The sequence below is a fragment of the Bubalus bubalis genome, chromosome 8, assembly GCF_019923935.1.
Source record: "Bubalus bubalis isolate 160015118507 breed Murrah chromosome 8, NDDB_SH_1, whole genome shotgun sequence".
NCBI classification, from domain to species: Eukaryota; Metazoa; Chordata; class Mammalia; order Artiodactyla; family Bovidae; genus Bubalus; species Bubalus bubalis.
In genome coordinates, this window is record NC_059164.1 from 5,659,675 (window position 1) to 5,680,135 (window position 20,461).

The 20,461-nt window shown below is 36.7% G+C and overlaps 1 protein-coding gene across 9 annotated transcripts in view; it reads left to right on the forward strand.

The window, feature by feature from the left end:
* LOC102400060 (zona pellucida binding protein) overlaps positions 1 to 20,461 on the forward strand; it is a 197,315-nt gene that overhangs the window by 70,026 nt on the left and 106,828 nt on the right. For all 9 annotated transcript variants that reach the window (XM_044946411.2, XM_044946409.2, XM_044946407.2 and 6 more), the window contains one exon: positions 9,044 to 9,120. In XM_044946411.2, the coding sequence (XP_044802346.1) occupies positions 9,044 to 9,120 (77 nt within the window). The remainder of the gene's footprint in view (positions 1 to 9,043; positions 9,121 to 20,461) is intronic.

The window sequence follows — 20,461 nt, forward strand, 5'->3', positions numbered from 1 at the left end:
TGCATTTATTTATTAGTTCTTACACTTTTATTTTTGGAAACTTTAAATGTCTACATATGAGATCATATCATCTGTGAATAGAAATAATTTTTCTACCTCTTTTCCAGTTTGGATACTTCTTATTTTGTTTTCTTGCCACAACACACTGGCTAGAACTTCATTAGTGTCTTGAGATATAATGGCAAATGTGCACCTTCTTGCTTGTTCCTCAATGTAGAGGTGAAGTTTTTAGTCTTTTGCTCATCAACATGATGTTTGCTATGGATTTTCATATATGGTTTTATTATGCTCTGTTATTTTCCTCCTATTCCTGTATTTTTTAGCCTTTTTCTTCATGAAATTATATTGATCTTTGTAAAATGCCTTTCCTGCATCAAATGAGATGTTCCTGTGGGTTTTTCCCCTTCACTCTTCATGTGGTATATAACAATGATTAATTTTTTTACATTGACCCTTTCTTAAATTCTGACTTACTCGTGGTATAAATAAATAAATAAATAAATTCAACTTACTCGTGGTATATAATCCTGTTAATAAGCACCTGAATTCGATTTGTTAGTCTTTTGTCGAGTTTTGCATCATTGTTAATTAGGATTATGATCTGTAGTTTTCTGTTCTTACAGTGTCTTTGTCTGGCTTTTGTGTTCAGGTAATGCTGGCCTTTAAAGATGAGTTTAGAAGTGTTAGCTCCTCTTCAACTTTTTAGAAATGTTTGAGAGGACAGGTATCAATTCTTCTTCTGACTGTTGTTAGAATCCACCACTACAGTTATCCAATTTGGGGTTATTACTGTGTTATTAATAACCTCTATTTCCTTAGTTATCTTCTTTCTGACTCTTCTATCCAATATTGTGAGATATTGAAGTCTCCAAATAATATTGTAGACATGTACATTTCTCTTTTGAATTCTGTTAATTTTTACTTCAAAAATTTTCATGGTCTGATTTATATGTGTTTATAATTGTTACATATTCTTGCTGTGTTAAACATTTTATTAATATATAGTATCTTTATTTGTCTCTTATACCCTTTCTTGATTTTAAGTCTATTCTATCTCTCGTGAGTATAGCAACTCTTAAGTGAGACATTATATAGTTGGATTATGTTTTTTATTCCTTCTTAAATCTTTATCATTTGATTTGAGAATTTAACCCATTTACTTTTATTTATTTATTTTTTGTTTTAAACTTTCAACAGTGATTTTATTATTTTTTTAATTTAAATTTATTTATTTTAATTAGAGGCTAATTACTTTACTTTTCAAGCCATACATCAGTATGAAAATATGAATCCAACACAGGTGTACATGTGTTCCCCATCCTGAACCCCTCTCCCACCTCCCTCCCCATACCATCTCTCTGGGTCATCCCAGTGCATCAGCCCCAAGCATCCTGTATCCTGCATCAAACCTGGACTGGTGATTCATTTCTTATATGATATTATACATGTTTCAATGCCATTCTCCCAAATCACCCCCCCGACACACACAGAGTCCAAAAGACTGTTCTATACATCTGTGTCTCTTTTGCTGTCTCACATACAGGGTTATCGTTACCATCTTTCTAAATTCCATATATATGCATTAGTATACTGCATTGGTGTTTTTCTGTCTTGCTTACTTCGCTCTGTATAATTGGCTCCAGTTTCATCCACCTCATTAGAACTGATTCAAATGTATTCTTTTTAATGGCTGAGTATACCCATCACTTCATGGGAAATAGATGGGGAAACAGTGGAAACAGTGTCAGACTTTTATTTTTTGGGGATCCAAGATCACTGCAGATGGTGACTGCAGCCATGAAATTAAAAGACGCTTACTCCTTGGAAGGAAAGTTATGACCAACCTAGAGAGCATATTCAAAACCAGAGACATTACTTTGCCAACAAAGGTCCGTCTAGTCAAGGCTATGGTTTTTCCTGTGGTCATGTATGGATGTGAGAGTTGGACTGTGAAGAAGGCTGAGCACCAAAGAATTGATGCTTTTGAACTGTGGTGTTGGAGAAGACTCTTGAGAGTCCCTTGGACTGCACGGAGATCCAACCAGTCCATTCTGAAGGAGATCAACCCTGGGATTTCTTTGGAAGGAATGATGCTGAAGCTGAAACTCCAGTACTTTGGCCACCTCATGTGAAGAGTTGACTCATTGGAAAAGATTCTGATGCTGGGAGGGATTGGGGGCAGGAGGAGAAGGGGACGACAGATGATGAGATGGCTGGATGGCATCACTGACTCGATGGACATGAGTCTGAGTGAACTCCGGGAGTTGGTGATGGACAGGGAGGCCTGGCGTGCTGTGATTCATGGGGTCGCAAAGAGTCGAACACGACTGAGCGAATGAACTGAACTGAACTGAATACTCCATTGTGTATATGTACCACAGCTTTCTTATCCATTCATCTGCTGATGGACATCTAGGTTGCTTCCACGTCCTGGCTATTAAAAACAGTGCTGTGATGAACATTGGGGTACACATGTCTCCTTCAATTCTGGTTTCCTCTGTGTATATGCCCACTAGTGGGATTGCTGGGTCATATGGCAGTTCTATTTCCAGTTTTTTAAGGAATCTCCACACTGTTCTCCATAGTGGCTGTACTAATTTGCTTTCCTACCAACAGTGTAAGAGGGTTCCCTTTTCTCCACATCCTCTCCAGCATTTATTGCTTGTAGACCCTTGGATCGCAGCCATTCTGACTGGTGTGCAGTGGTACCTCATTGTGGTTTTGATTTGCATTTCTCTGATAATGAGTGATGTTGAGCATCTTTTTATGTGTTTGTTAGCCATCTGTATGTCTTCTTTGGAGAAATGTCTATTTAGTTCTTTGGCCCATTTTTTGATTGGGTCATTTATTTTTCTGGAATTGAGCTGCAGGAGTTTCTTGTATATTTTTGAGATTAGTTGTTTGTCAGTTGCTTCATTTGCTATTACTTTCTCCCATTCTGAAGGCTGTCTTTTCACCTTGCTTATAGTTTCCTTTGTTGTGCAGAAGCTTTTAATTAGATCCCATTTGTTTATTTTTGCTTTTATTTCCAATATTCTGGGAGGTGGGTCATAGAGGATCCTGCTATGATGTATGTCAGAGAGTGTTTTACCTATGTTCTCCTCTAAGAGTTTTATAGTTTCTGGTCTTACGTTGAGATCTTTAATCCATTTTGAGTTTATTTTTGTGTATGGTGTTAGAAAGTGTTCTAGTTTCATTCTTTTACAAGTGGTTGACCAGTTTTCCCAGCACCACTTGTTAAAGAGATTGTCTTTTCTCCATTGTATATTCTTGCCTCCTTGGTCAAAGATAAGGTGTCCTTAGGTGCGTGGGTTTATCTCTGGGCTTTCTGTTTTGTTCCATTGATCTATATTTCTGTCTTTATGCCAATACCATACTCTCTTGATGACTGTGGCTTTGTAGTAGAGCCTGAAGTCAGGCAGGTTGATTCCTCCAGTTCCATTCTTCTTTCTCAAGATTGCTTTGGCTATTCGAGGTTTTTTGTATTTCCATGCAAATTGTGAAATTATTTGTTCTAGCTCTGTGAAAAATACTGTTGGTAGCTTGATAGGGATTGCATTGAATCTATAGATTGCTTTGGGTAGTATACTCATATGGACAGATCAACTAAACAGAAAATTAACAAAGAAACACAAACTTTAGATGATACAATAGACCAGTTAGACCTAATTGATATCTATAGGACATTTCACCCCAAAACAATGAATTTCACCTTTTTCTCAAGTGCACATGGAACCTTCTCCAGGATAGATCACATCCTGGGCCATAAATCTAGCCTTGGTAAATTCCAAAAAAACTGAAATCATTCCAAGCATCTTTTCTGACCACAATGCAGTAAGATTAGATCTCAATTACAGGAGAAAAACTATTAAAAATTCCAACATATGGAGGCTGAACAACACGCTGCTGAATAACCAACAAATCACAGAAGAGATCAAAAAAGAACTCAAAATATGCATAGAAACGAATGAAAATGAAAACACAACAACCCAAAACCTATGAGACACTGTAAAAGCAGTGCTAAGGGGAAAGTTCATAGCAATACAGGCATAGCTCAAGAAACAAGAAAAAAGTCAAATAAATAACCTAACTCTACACCTAAAGCAACTAGAAAAGGAAGAAATGAAGAACCCCAGGGTTAGTAGAAGGAAAAAAATCTTAAAAATTAGGGCAGAAATAAATGAAAAGAAGCAAAGGAGACCATAGCAAAAATCAACAAAGCCAAAAGCTGGTTCTTTGAAAGCATAAATAGAATTGACAGACCATTAGCCAGACTCATCAAGAAACAAAGGGAGAAAAATCAAATCAGTAAAATTAGAAATGAAAATGGAGAGATCACAACAGACAACACACAAATACAAAGGAATCATAGGAGACTACTATCAGCAATTATATGCCAATAAAATGGACAATTAATGCCAATAAAATGCCAATAAAGTGGAAGAAATGGAAAAATTCTTAGAAAAGTACAACTTTCCAAAACTGAACCAGGAAGAAATAGAAAATCTTAACAGACCCATCACAAGCACGGAAATTGAAACTGTAATCAGAAATCTTGCAGCAAACAAAAGCCCAGGTCCAGACGGCTTCACAGCTGAATTCTACCAAAAATTTAGAGAGGAGCTAACACCTATCCTACTCAGACTCTTCCAGAAAATTGGAAGTATCATGATACTGATACTGGCCTGTAGTTTTCTTTTTTTGTGGCATCTTTGTCAGGTTTTGGTATTAAGGTAATGGTGGCCTCATAGAATGAGTTTGGAAGTTTACCTTCCTCTGCAATTTTCTGGAAGAGTTTGAGTAGGATAGGTGTTAGCTCCTCTCTAAATTTTTGGTAGAATTCAGCTGTGAAGCCGTCTGGACCTGGGCTTTTGTTTGCTGGAAGATTTTTGATTACAGTTTCAATTTCCGTGCTTGTGATGGGTCTGTTAAGATTTTCTGTTTCTTCCTGATCGAGTTTTGGAAAGTTGTACTTTTCTAAGAATTTTTCCATTTCTTCCACTTTATTGGCATTTTATTGGCATTAATTGTCCATTTTATTGGCATATAATAGCTGATAGTAGTCTCCTATGATTCCTTTGTATTTGTGTGTTGTCTGTTGTGATCTCTCCATTTTCATTTCTAATTTTATTGATTTGATTTTTCTCCCTTTGTTTCTTGATGAGTCTGACTAAGGCAATGGCATCCCACTCCAGTACTTTTGCCTGGAAAATCCCATGGATGGAGGAGCCTGGTAGGCTGCAGTCCATGGGGTCGCTAAGAGTTGGACACGACTGAGTGACTTCGCTTTCACTTTTCACTTTCATGCATTGGAGAAGGAAATGGCAACCCACTCTAGTGTTCTTGGCTGGAGAATCCCAGGGACAGGAGAGCCTGGTGGCTGCTGTCTATGGGGTCACACAGAGTCTGACATGACTAAAGTGACTTAGCATAGCATCACTGATGAACATAGATGCAAAAATCCTTAACAAAATTCTAGCAATCAGAATCCAAACAACACATTAAAAAGATGATACACCATGACCAAATGGGCTTTATCCCAGGGATGCAAGTATTCTTCAATATCCACAAATCAATCACTGTAATACACCACATTAACAAATTGAAAAATAAAAGACATATGATTATCTCAATAGATGCAGAGAAAGCCTTTGACAAAATTCAACATCCATTTATGATAAAACCGCTCCAGAAAGCAGGAATAGAAGGAACATACCTCAACATAATAAAAGCTATATATGACAAACCCACAGCAAACATTATCCTCAATGGTGAAAAGTTGAAAGCATTTCCCCTAAAGTCAGGAACAAGACAAGGGTGCCGACTTTCACCACTACTATTCATCATAGTTTTGGAAGTTTTGGCCACAGCAGTCAGAGCAGAAAAATAAATAAAAGGAATCCAAATTGGAAAAGAAGAAGTAAAACTCTCACTGTTTGCAGATGACATGATCCTCTACATAGAAAACCCTAAAGACTCCACCAGAAAATTACTAGAACTAGACAATGACTATAGTAAAGTTGCAGGATATAAAATCAACACACAGAAATCCCTTGCATTCCTATACACTAATAATGAGAAAATAGAAAGAGAAATTAAGGAAACAATCCCATTCACCATTGCAATGAAAAGAATAAAATACTTAAGAATATATCTACCTAAAGAAACTAAAGACCTATACATAGAAAAGTATAAAACACTGGTGAAAGAAATCAAAGAGGACACTAATAGATGGAGAAATATCCCATTTACTTTTAAATTGATTATTGATAATGCAGGATTTACTTATGCCATTTTGTTACTTTCTTTTTGCTTTTGTTTTTCATTTCCTTCATTATAGTCTTTTTTGTCTAGTTGACTTTTTTGTAGTTAAATGTGAAATCTTTCTCATTTCTTTTTGTGTATATTCTGTATTTTTCTTTGTTTTTCTGTGGGAATTACATTGAACATTCCTAATTTTATAACACTGTAGTATGAATTACACAAACCTAGCTTCTATACTATATGTGAAAAATCTCCCTTAAGAGCTCTATTCCCAGTCTTTTCAGTAGATGATGACATAGAATTACTACTTTATAAATTGTGTCCCCCAAAATATAAATTAATAATTAAATTAATTAGTCTCTCAAATTATATAAAACAGAATGTGGAGTTACAAACCAAAGTTACAATAATACTAGCTTGCCGGGGTCCAGCCCCGGCTGATCCAGGGTATTCGAAGGAGAGACGGCTAGGCGACCTATTCAAATGTTAATTAGAGATAATAAAGAGGAATAGAATGAGGATAGCTCAGTAGGAAAATTCAGTGGAGAAAAGAAGCTGAGTGGCTTGGTTTACGCGGAAAATCAATATAACCCGTGACACCAGGTTAGCTCTGACCACGGAGGCCGCAGGCGCCCTCTCGAATAGCGGAAGGTGCCCCACCTTAGACGCCTTCTCGAGTGGGTCTTAGAAGCCCAGGCAAATAAATGGTCGCAGAGGATATCCACGCTCCAGATGGACACTCAGCTGGAAGTTAAAGGGAAGAATGACATGGGGAGACCAAGCGTTGATGAGCAAGGCCCATAGCTTTATTTTCAACAGGGGCTTTTATACCCTAAGTTACACATAGAGGATAATAGGGGATGCAAAATCAGCAGTCTTTGATGCTTATCAAAACCAGGGTTTCTTTCCTGCAGATTTATCGTATACAAATGGTTTAGGTGATTTACATCATCTTCTGGCCAGAGGCCTATTAACATTTTATGACTCTTGACAAGCACTTATCAACAAAGACTTATTTTCTCTAAGAGTAATTATTTTAAGGTTTGGCGCCATCTTCCGAAGATAAGATTACGTTCCTATAGGGTGGATGTGTAATGGGTTTACAAAGGAAAGAATTTACTACCTTAAGGGTCTAAAGTTACTAACACCAGGCCACTACTTATTTTTTCTACATACCAACTGTATTAATTAATGCACATTCAAGGATCAGGGGATGTGAAAACTTGGCAACGAACATTGGCTCATCAATGAAATCTTTTACTAGTTTTATTCTGACAGTTTCTAATTCTCTGAGAGGCTCTAAGCTATTTGAATATCTTAAGCTTCCCGTGCCTCTGGAGGCTGGGAGACTGTAAACAATCGTATGCATAGCTGTAGGTGTCCGGGTAAACTTGTCAGGCGAGTTAGAGAGCCATCTGAGGGGTTTGGATTTAAACACTCCTAATTGCCCAGGAACTTTATTAATTGGAGCTGTAAGTTAACTCTTTGACAGAGAGAGTGAGATGGTGGTGAGGGACAGCCCCCAGTAAAGTCAGAGGTGAGAGCACAAAGCAATAAAGTAGGCAGACTCTGGTTTTTTGGGGGGTAGATGCTCGAGAATATCCGGGGGCACTCCCGAGGCTCGATCCCGCCTTTGCGTATGCCGAGCCCCCTTCCTCATGACCTTTGTCACGAGTGGAATGTCTCTCGCCGGCTCCCGGCACTAGCTTTTAGACTGTTTTTTTGTTAAGTATATTAGACTCTTAAGTCATATATATAAAATCGCTATTACAATCCCATCTGAATCCAATAATGGTAGCTTTTATCCTTGTCCATGTATTTACCTTTGTCGAGGTCTTTATTTCTCTTCACATAGCTTCATGTTACTATCTAGTGTTTTTTCATTTGGCAAGTCTAGGGGTCACAAACTCCCTCAGCTCATCTTATTTAAGAAAGTTTTAATTTCTCTTTCAGTCTTGAAGGGCAGTTTTGTATGCTATAGAATTCTTTCCTTGCTCTTTCTTTTCTTGTATTTATCACCCTACAACACAAAATGTTTCTCTAATGATTATTGTTTATTGTTTGTATGTATCATTGTTTATTCTAATTTTGTGCATTAGAATGTAATTTCAAAAATTCAGGGAGTTTGTAGATTTTGATCACTTATGTATTTGAGCCTCCTAGACTAAAAGTAATAGACTCTTGATAACTACTTAATGAATAAATAGGTACACGAATGCACTCATTTATGAACATGTTCATTTTAGTTACCATGGCTACTACTGTAGTTCAGCTTCTTTCATTTCCCAGTATTATAATGATATATCTCTCTGTGGAGATTAAGAATTGAGTCAGTCAGGTGATATACACAATATTATATGGGTGGAGTTTAGTAGACTATGGAATGAATAAATACATTTATGCATACATATATCCACATATATGGTACAAAAGATAAAATAATTTATTTATTTAAAATAAATACATATATATATTATATGGTACAAAAGATAAAATAATTTCATTGTCAAAAATTGTATGAAATGAATTGCCAAATACTATCAAATTAGTTGATTAATTCTTAAGTTTACTGCAATGCTAAGGTTTTCCTAACTTATATAAAACACATAATTATCTTAGATTTTTAGTTAAAAAGAGTGATTTAACACGTGGAAAATTGCTTTAGTTTTTATTGGAATAGAAATATTAGACACATGGCCTGTTTTATATTTCAAAAGCCAATTTAAATATTGTAATATAGTACTTTAGAACCATGATAAAATATAATTTATTTTCTCAGTTTCATCTCTAGACACTGAAAAAGGACCCAAGCCATGTGCAGACCATAGTTGTGAATCTTCCAAAAGACTATCTAAGGTATGTTACATGAGGTGAGAAAAAAGAGAACATACTCAGTGTATAAGTAAGCATCTTAGCTATTTATAAAGCACATCACCACTACCCTCAAAACACATTCTTAGGGAATTCAACAATAAAAATAAAACTTCATCAAATAACATCAAATAATAAATAAGAATTTAGTAGAATTAATATTTTTAAGAAATGCTTTGAAATTTAGCATTTTTAACTGATTATATTAGGAAATTGATTTTCCCATTTATATGGTCTTATTTGCTATTGCAAATTAATTTATAACTAATAATCAGAATTCTCTCCATGTCACTATTATTCATCCTAAATAATAAATTTGATCTATACTGTTTGTTAACTGTTTTCATATTGCTGTGTACCCAGCATCTTGTATCTATGCTTAGGATGAAAATTATGCTGTAATTCCCAGCAGCAGTTTAGTTTAGTTTCTCTTTTACATTATACTTAACATATTATTTATGCTCAGTAAATTTATGGCAGATTTTCCTACTTCAAATTATTCTTCAATGATCCTGAAAGTGATAGTGTTAGTCACTTAGTCATGTTCCTCTTTTTGCAACCTCATGGGCTGTAGCCTGCCAGGCTCCACTGTCCATGGAATTCTCCAGGCAAGAATACTGGAGTGGGTACCCATTCCCTTCTCTAGGAGATCTTCTCAACCCCGGGATTGAACCAAGGTCTCAGTACATTGCAGGCGGATTCTTTACCACTAGTGCCACCTGGGAATCGCAATGACCCTGAACACTTCATTTAAAATAATATTTTAAAATATTTAGTATAAAATAATTTACATTATGTTGATTGTGACAGTTTCTTACGAAAATCATAGGTAATGCATATTTCATATGCATTGACCTATGAAATAATGCATATTTCATAGGTCAATATTTATTATGTTTACCCAGTGAAATTGACAGGAGAATGATTTCTTAAATTAGTACTCCCTAAGCTCTGACCAGTCCATTCTGAAGGAGATCAGCCCTGGGATTTCTTTGGATGGAATGATGCTAAAGCTGAAACTCCAGTACTTTGGCCACCTCATGCGAAGACTTGACTCATTGGAAAAGACTCTGATGCCGGGAAGGATTGGGGGCAGGAGGAGAAGGGGACGACACAGGATAAGATGGCTGGATGGTATCACTGACTCAATGGACATGAGTCTGAGTGAACTCCAGGAGTTGGTGAGGGACAGGGAGGCCTGGCGTGCTGTGATTCATGGGGTCGCAAAGAGTCGGACACGACTGAGCGACTGATCTGATCTGATCTGAAGCTTCCTGAAGGGCTTCCCTGGTGGCTCAGATGGTAAAGAATCTACCTGCAATGCAAGAGACCTAGGTTTAGTCCCTGGGTCAGGAAAATCCCCTGGAGAAGGAAATGGCCACCCACTCCAGTATTCTTACCTGGAAAATTCCATGGGCAGAGGAGCCTGGCAGGTTGCAGTCCATGGGGTTGCAAAGAGTCAGACACAACTGAGCAACTAAGTAACTTAGTCTCCTAAAAGACAGCTTCAGTTCAGTTCATTTCAGTTCACTCACTCAGTCGTGTCCGACTCTTTGCGACCCCATGAACGACAGCACGCCAGGCCTCCCTGTCCATCACCAACTCCCAGAGTCCACCCAAACCCATGTCCATCGAGTCAGTGATGCCATCCAACCATCTCATCCTCTGTCATCCCCTTCTCCTCCTGCCTTCAATCTTTCCCAGCATCAGGGTCTTTTCAAATGAGTCAGCTCTTAGCATCAGGTGGCCAAAATATTGGAGTTTCAGCTTCAACATCAGTCCTTCCAATGAACACCCAGGACCAATCTCCTTTAGGATGAACTGGTTAGATCTCCTTGCAGTCCAAGGGACTCTCAAGAGTCTTCTCCAACACCACAGTTCAAAAGCATCAATTCTTTGGTGCTCAGTTTTCTTTATAGTCCAACTTTCACTACCACATGACCACTGGAAAAACCATAGCCTTGACTAGACAGACCTTTGTTGGCAAAGTAATGTCTCTGCTTTTTAATATGCTGTCTAAGTTGGTCATAACTTTACTTCCAAGGAGTAAGCATCTTCTAATTTCATGGCTGCAGTCACCATCTGCAGTGATTTTGGAGCCCAGAAAAATAAAGTTAGCCACTGTTTCCCCATCTATTTGCCATGAAGTGATGGGACCAGATGCCATGATCTTCGTTTTCTGAATGCTGAGCTTCAAGCCAACTTTTTGACTCTCCTCTTTCACTTTCATCAAGAGGCTTTTTAGTTCCTCTTCACTTTCTGCCATAAGGGTGGTCTCATATGCATATCTGAGATTATTGATATTTCTCCCGGCAATCTTGATTCCAGCTTGTGCTTCTTCCAGCCCAGCATTTCTCATGATGTACTCTGTATATAAGTTAAATAAGCAGGGTGACAATATACAGCCTTGACATACTCCTTTTCCTTTTTGGAACTAGTCTGTTGTTCCATGTCCAGTTCTAACTGTTGCTTCCTGACCTGGATATAGATTTCTCAAGAGGCATGTCAGGTAGTCTGGTATTCCCATCTCTTTCAGAATTTTCCACAGTTTATTTGTGATCCACACAGTCAAAGACTTTGACATAGTCAATAAAGCAGAAATAGATGTTTTTCTGGAACTCTCTTGCTTTTTCGATGATCCAGCAGATATTGGCCATTTGATCTCTGGTTCCTCTGCCTTTTCTAAAACCAGCTTGAACAACTGGAAGTTCATGGTTCACGTATTGCTGAAGCCGGGCTTGGAGAATGTTGAGCATTCCTTTACTAGCGTGTGAGATGAGTGCCGTTGCAGCCGCTGTGCTCGAGGTTGTCATTGCTAAGGCCAATATCAAACTTTTTTTCTCAATATTTTCTTAGATATTTTAGTTTCATGCCTTACATTTAAATCTTTAGTATATTTGAATTTATTTTTGTATAAGGTGTAAGATAAAGATCTACTTTTGTTCTTCATCTGGAAAAATCATTTGCCCAGCACCATTTATTGAAGAGACTATTCTTTCAACATTGTGCATTGTTGACTCTATCACTGTCTGTGTAAGACCAGTGGACAATATATATGTGGATTTATTTCTGAATACTCTATTCTGTTTCATTGATCAGTATGTCTGTTTTTATGCCAGTATCGTATTGTTTTGGTCAATATAGCTTTGTATAGTAATTTGAAATCAGAATGTGTGATGCTTTCAGCTTTATTTATCTTGCTCAAATTTGCTTTGACTCTTTGGTGTATTTTGTAGTTCCAGATGAATTTTTTTTTGCGAGAGGGAGAAAATGCCATTGGGATTTGGAAACATTGCATTGAATGTCTAGATCCCTTTAGATGTTCTGGACATTTTAACAATATTCTTCCATCTGAATGTAGGGTGTCTTTCAATTTATTTATCTAAAAATTTTTTCTCATCAGTGTTTTATAGTTTTTGATGTACAAGTCTCTCATCTTTGTACTTAGTATTATTTATAAGTATTTTATTTTTCTTTGTATTCATGTAAATGTTATTATTTTCTTGATTTCCTTTTTAGATAGTTTCTTGCTTATGTATAGAAATGCAGCTTTTCTTCTGTTGATTTTATATCATGCAGCTTTTACTGAATTTGCTAATCTAAGATTCCTTTGTGGAGTGCTTAGAGTTTCTTGCATATATGAACATGTCATCTGCAAGCAGAGATGATTTTACTTCTTCCTGTCAGATTTAGATGCCTCTTATTTGTTTTTCTTTTCTAATTGTTCTCCTTAGGAATTTCAGTACTCTGAAATTAAAGTGGCAAACTGGGTATCCTTTCTTTGTCCTGCTCTTAGAGAAAAAACTTTCAGTTTTTCACTTTTGAATATGATGCTAGCTGTGGAATTTTTGTATATGAACTTAATTGCAGTGTTGTGTTTAAGTAAGTTCCTAATATTCCTACTTTACTGAGAAATTTCATTATGAATGGATGTGAAATCATGCTTTTCTACATCTATTGTGATAATACATGATTTCTATTTTTCATTCTTTTAATGACTGATTTGTATATATTGAAAGATCCTTGCATCCCAGGGATGCATCTCACTTGGTCATGGTGTATGATTCTTTTAATATGTTGTTGAATTTTATTTTCTAGTGTTTAGTTGAGGATTCTTATATGTGTGTTAATCAGGAATATTATAATTGTTTTTTAAATTTTGGTGTCTTTGTTTGGTTTTGGTATCAGAGTGGTACTGGCCTCACAAAATGTGTTTGGAAGTTTTCACTCTTCCATTTTTGAATGAAATTTAAGCAGTTTTGGTATTAATTCTTTAAATATTTGGTATAATTCATGTATCAGACATCTGGTCCTGGAGTTTTTTAGCTAGTAGGTTTTTGATAACTGGTTCAGTCTTCTTGTTATTGATCTGTTTATCTTTTTTATTTTCTTAAATTTTTAATTCAGTCTCTGTATTTTGTATGTTTATAGGAATTTGCCATATATTCTAACTTATTCAGTTTATTGGCATATAGTTTTTCATAATAGTCCTTTAATCACCTTTTATCTTTCTGTGGTATCAGTTGTAATATGTCCCCTTTGACTTCTGATTTTATTTATTCAAGTGTTCTCTCTTTTTTATTGTTGTTAGTCTTGATAATTGTTTGTCTTTTTAGATTATCTTTTAAAAAACAGCTCTTGGTTTCCTCATTGTTCTATTGTTTTTCTCTTTTCTAGTTTATTTCTGCCCTAGTATTTTTTTTTTTTTAATTTATTTCTTTTAACTTTGAATTTCGTTTGTCTTTCTTTTCTGGTTTCTTCAGATATAAAGTTAGGTTGTTTATTTGATATTTTTCTTTTTTTCTGATGTAGGCTTTTATTGTTGTTAATGTAACTTGTAATATTGTTTTTGCTGCATCTTATAAATTTTAGTGTTTTGTTTTCATTGGTCTCATGATATTTTCTTATTTGCCTTCTTTGACCCAGTGGTTCCAGGATGTGTTAAATTCCACATATTTGTAGATTGTTTCATTTTCCTTCTGTTATTTATTTCTAGGTTCATTTCATTGTGATTGGAAGATAATACTTCGTTTGACTTTAGTATTTTAATATTCATAATGACATGTTTAGTGATCCATCCTGTAGAATGTTTGTATGCACTTGAGAAGAATACATATTCTTCTGCTAACACTGGAACATTCTCTGGAGCATTCTATGTATTTAAGTTCATTTGGAACATTCTGTGGAGCATTCTGTGTATCTGTTAAGTTCACTTGATCTGTTGTATTGTTTAAGCCTGAGGGTTTTTTAGTGATTTGCTCTCTGAATATTCTGTTGGTTATTCAAATTGGAGTATTGAAGCCTATTATTATTGTATTGATGTCTGTTCTTGCTTTCAGATCTGTCAGTGATTGCTTTATACATTTATTTAAATGCATTGGGTGTTTATATACACCCAATGAGAAATTGGGTGTGTATAAACACCCAATGCATTTAAATCAGGATATCTTTTTCCATGTTTCACTTTCAGCCTCTCAGTGAAGTGTACTTAAATCTAAAGTTAATCTTTGTAGACAGCATGTAGTTGGATCACCTTGTTTTATCCATTAAGCTATGGTATATTTTTCACTAGAGAGTTTAATCGGTTTATATTTATGGTTATTATTGATAGGTAAGGGCCTACAGTTGTCATTTTGTTAATTATTTTATGTATGTTTTGTAGTTCCTTTGTTCCTTTCTTCCAGTGTTGCTGTCTTCCTTTTTTATTTGATGCTTTTTTTCTGCATTGATACTCTTTGATTCCTTTCTTTTTTAAAAAGTTATTTTCTTTGTTGTTACCATCAAGCTTATATATAAATATTTTAGTTATAATAGTCTATTTTAATCTGATAACTTCAATTGCATACAAAAGTCTATATTTATACTCATCCCTGACCTGGTGCAGCCATGAAATTAAAAGACGCTTACTCCTTGGAAAGAAAGTTATGACCAACCTAGATAGCATATTCAAAAGCAGAGACATTACTTTGCCAACAAAGGTCCGTCTAGTCAAGGCTATGGTTTTTCCTGTGGTCATGTATGGATGTGAGAGTTGGACTGTGAAGAAGGCTGAGCGCCAAAGAATTGATGCTTTTGAACTGTGGTGTTGGAGAAGACTCTTGAGAGTCCCTTGGACTGCAAGGAGATTCAACCAGTCCATTCTAAAGGAGATCAGTCCTGGGTGTTCTTTGGAATGACTGATGCTAAAGCTGAAACTCCAGTATTTTGGCCACCTCATGCGAAGAGTTGACTCATTGGAAAAGACTCTGATGCTGGGAGGGATTGAGGGCAGGAGGAGAAGGGGACGACAGAGGATGAGATGGCTGGATGGCATCACTGACTTGATGGATGTGAGTTTGAGTGAACTCTGGGAGTTAGTGATGGACAGGGAGGTCTGGTGTGCTGCAGTTCATTGGGTCACTAAGAGTTGGACACGACTGAGTGACTGAACTGAACCGAACTGACCTGGTATGTTATTGATGTCACAATATACATCTTTTATATTGTGTATGTAATTATAGATTTTTTATACTTTTTTCTCTTTATTATTATACTTTTTTCTCTAACTTTTCTACTGGTTTAAAATGTGATTTATGTGTCATCCTTATAGTATTACATTATTCTGTATTTGCTGTGAGATTTATACTTTTTTATGTTGCTTTTAAATGCTCTTTCAATTTGCTTGTTGGACTGATTTAGCAGTTCTTATAAGGCAGTACACTCACCAGGGCAGAGCCCTGAGATGCTCAGACTTCTAGTGGTATTAAACTCTTTCATTTTTTGTTCATCAAGGAAATTCTTCATGTCTCCTTCATTTTAAAAAGATAATTTAAAGATATATACATATATATTATATACTTTTATAGATATATGGTTTTGCAGATGTACACTTGTATATATAGCTCGGACTTCTAGTGCTGTTAAATGCTTTCACGTTTGTTTGTCTAGGAAATTCTTCATGTCTCCTTCACTTAAAATGATAGTTTTACAGATATATACACTTTTACAGATATATATTTATATATATATTTATATATATACACACACACACACACACACACACATACATACATACAGCGTCTCCATATTTGGCTGCAATAGAATCAGTGTGATTTTGGTACTGTCTATTTGGTGATGTCCACATGTAGAGTCATCTCTTGTGTGGTTGGAAAAGTTTGTTTGCTATGACCAGTGTGTTCTTTTGACAAAACTCTGTTAGCCTTGCCCTGCTTCATTTAATAATCCAAGGCCAAACTTACCTGTTACTTTTAAGTATCTCTTGACTTCTTACTTTTGCATTCTAATGCCTTATGATGAAAAGGGCATCTTTTTTTGGTGTTAGTTCTGGAAGGTCTTGTAAGTCTTCATAGAACTGTTCAACTTCAGTTTCTTCAGCATTAGTAGTTGGGGCATAGACTTGGATTACTGTTACATTGAATGGTTTGCCTTGGAAATGAATGAAGTCATTCTGTCATATTTGAGATTGTACCCAAGTTACTGCATTTTGAATTCTTTTGTTGACAATGAGGGCTACTCCATTTCTTCTAAAAGATTCTTGCCTGTAGAAGTTGATAGAATGGTAATCTGAATTAAATTCAACCATTCATGTCCATTTTAGTTCACTGATTCCTTAGATGTCAGTCTTCACCTTTGCCATCTCCTGTTTGACCATGTCCAATTTACCTTGATTCATGGACCTAATGTTCCAGGTTCCTATGCAATATTATAGCATTGGACTTTGCTTTCACCACTAGGCACATCCATAATTGAACATCATTTATGCTTTTTTCCAGCCATTTCATTATTTCTGGAGGTATTAGTAATTGCCCCCAACTCTTCTCAGGTAGCACATTAGGGGGCTACTCCCTAATGGGGGATTCATGTCATATCTTTTTGCCTTTTCATACTGTTCATGGGGTTCTCACAGCAAGAACCCTGGAGTGGTTTGCCATATTCTTCTCCAGAGGAACATATTTTGTCAGAACTCTTCACTATGAACTGTCTTCTTGGGCAGCTCTGCATGGTTTGGCTCGTGGCTTTGTTGTTACACATGCTCCTACGCCATGACAGAGGAGCTCTGTCATGAGCTCCTTATTGCAAAGTTCAGGCTTAAAGAAAGTAGGGAAATCCACTAGACCATTCAGGTATGACCTAAATCATATCCCTTATGATTATACAGTGGAGGTGATGAATAGATTCAAGAGATTAGATCTGGTAGACAGAGTGCCTGAAGAACTATGGACAGAAGTTTGTAATATTGTACAGGAAGCAATGATCAAAACCATCCCAAAGAAAAAGAAATGCAAGAAGGTAAAGTGGTTGTCTGAGGAGGCTTTACAGATAGCTGAGGAAAGAAGAGAAGCGAAAGGCAAAGTTAAAGGAAAGGCGCACCCAACTGAATACACAGTTCCAGAGAATAGCAAAGAGAAATAAGAAGACCTTCTTACATGAACAATGCAGAGAAATAGAATGGGAAAGACTAACAATCTCTTCAAGAAAATTGGAGATATCAAGGGAACATTTCATCCAAGGATGGATGCAATAAGGGACAGGAATGGTAAGTACCTAACAGAAGCAGAAGAGATTAAGCAGAGGTGGCAGTTGTTGGTGGAAATGTAATTGATACAACCACTATGGAAAATAGTATGGAGATTCCTTAAAAAGCTAGGAATAAAAACTACCATATGACCCAAGAATCCCAGTACTGTGCATAGACCCTGAGAAAACCAAAATTGAAAAAGACACATGTACCCCAATATTCATTGCAGCACTATTTACAATAGCTAGAACATGGACACGTTCTAAATGTCCATCAATAGGTGAATGGATAAAGAAGCTGTGGTACATATGTATAAGCAACTATTACTTAGTCTTAAAAAGGAATGCATTTGAGTCAGTGGTTATGAGGTGGATAAACCTAGAGCCTATTATACAAAGTGAAGTAAGTCAGAAAGAAAAACAAGTATCATGTATTAATGCATATATATGGAATCTAGAAAGATAGTACTAATGAACCTATTTGCAGGGCAGCAGTGGAGATGCAGATATAGAGAACGAACTTGTGGGCATGGGGATCAGGGGTGAGGGAAGGCGAGAATGGGACAAATGGAGAGAGTAGCATGGAGGTACATACACTAACATATGTAAAATAGATAGCCAGTGGGAATTTGCCTTATGACTCGGGGAACTGAAACTGGGGCTCGGTGACAATCTAGAGAGGTGGGATGGGGTGGGATGTACGAAGGAGGTTCAAAAGGGAGTGGACATACATATACCTATGGCTGATTCATGTTGATCTCTGGTGGAAACCAATACAATATTGTAAAGCAATTATCCTCCAGTTAAAAATAAATTTTTTACAAAGAGAAAAAACATCTAGTTGAAATTGAGATGTTTTTATGTATAAAATATACATAGAATTTCTGGGATTTACTATAAAAATAAAGATGCAAATTAGATCAATAATTTTCATTGATTTCATGTTATGATGTATGTTGATATACTGGATTAAATAAAATATGTTCCTAAAATAAACTCATTTCACCTGTTTAAAAAAAAAGAGGTAGCAAGAATACACAGAACTATACAAAAATGGTCTTAATGACCTGGATAACCATGATGATATGGTCACTCACGTAAAGCCAGACATCCTGAAGTATGAAATCAGGTAGGCCTTAGGAAGCATTACTACAACAAAGCTAGTGGAGGTGATGGAATTCTGGCTGAACTATTTCTAATCCCAAAAGAGGATGCTGTGAAAGTGCTGCACTCAGTATACAAGCAAATGTGTAAAACTCAACAGAGGCCACAGGACTGGAAAAGCTCAGTTTTCATTCTAGTCCCAAAGAAGGACAATGCCAAAGAGTGTTCAGACTACCAACAATTGCACTCATTTCACATGCTAGTAAGGTTATCCTCAAAATCCTTCAAGCTAGGCTTCAGCAGTACATGAAACAGAAACTTCCAGATGTACAAACTGGGTTAAGGAAAGAGGAAAAGGAGATCAAATTGCCAACATTTGTTGGACCATAGAGAAAGCAAGGTAATTCCTGAATCTACTTCTGCTTCATTGACTATGTTAAAGCCTTTGACTGTGTGAATCACGGCAAACTGTGGAAAATGGTTAAAGAGATGGGAATACAGTACCACTTTACCTGTCTCCTGAGAAACCTATATGAGGGTCAAGAAACAACAGAACTGCACATGGAACAGCACACTGGTTCAAAATTAGGGAAGGAGTAGTTCAGTTCAGTTGCTCAGTCGTGTCTGACTCTTTGTGACCCCATGAATTGCAGCACACCAGGCTTCCCTGTCCATCACCAGTTCCTGGAGTTTACCCAAACTCATGTCCATTGAGTCGGTGATGTCATCCAGCCATCTCATCCTCTGTTGTCCCCTTCTCCTCCTGCCCCTAATCCCTCCCAGCATCAGGGTCTTTTCCAGTGAGTCAGCCCTTCGCATGAGGTGGCCAAAGTATTGGGGTTTCAGCTTCAGCATCATATCTTCCAATGAACACCCAAGACTGATCTCCTTTAGGAGATCTCTGGTTCCTCTGCCTTTTCTAAAACCGGCTTGAACATCTGGAAGTTCACGGTTCACATATTGCTGAAGCCTGGCTTGGAGAATTTTAAGCATTACCTTACTCCCATGTGAGATGAGTGCAATTGTGTGGTAGTTTGAGCATTCTTTGGCATTGCCTTTCTTTGGGATTGGAATGAAAACGGACCTTTTCCACTCGTGTGGCCACTGCTGAGTTTTCCAAATTTGCTGGCATGTTGAGTGCAGCACTTTCACAGCATCATCTTTGAGGATTTGAAATAGCTCAACTGGAATTCCATCACCTCCACTAGCTTTGTTTGTAGTGATGCTTTCTAAGGCCCACTTGACTTCACATTCTAGGATGTCTGGCTCTAGATGAGTGTTCACACCATCATGATTATCTGGGTTGTGAAGATCTTTTTTGTATAGTTCTTCTGTGTATTCTTGCCACCTCTTCTTAATATCTTCTGCTTCTGTTAGGTCCATACCATTTCTGTCCTTTATTGAGCCCATCTTTGCATGAAATATTCCCTTGGTATCACTAATTTTCCTGAAGAGATCTCTAGTCTTTCCCATTCTGTTGTTTTCCTCTATTTCTTTGCATTGAACGCTGAGGAAGGCTTTCTTATCTCTCCTTGCTATTTTTTGGAACACTGCATTCAGATGCTTATATCTTTCCTTTTCTCCTTTGCTTTTCACTTCTCTTCTTTTCACAGCTATTTGTAAGGCCTCCCCAGACAGCCATTTTGCTTTTTTGCATTTCTTTTCCACGGGGATGATCTTGATCCCTGTCTTCCTGTACAATGTC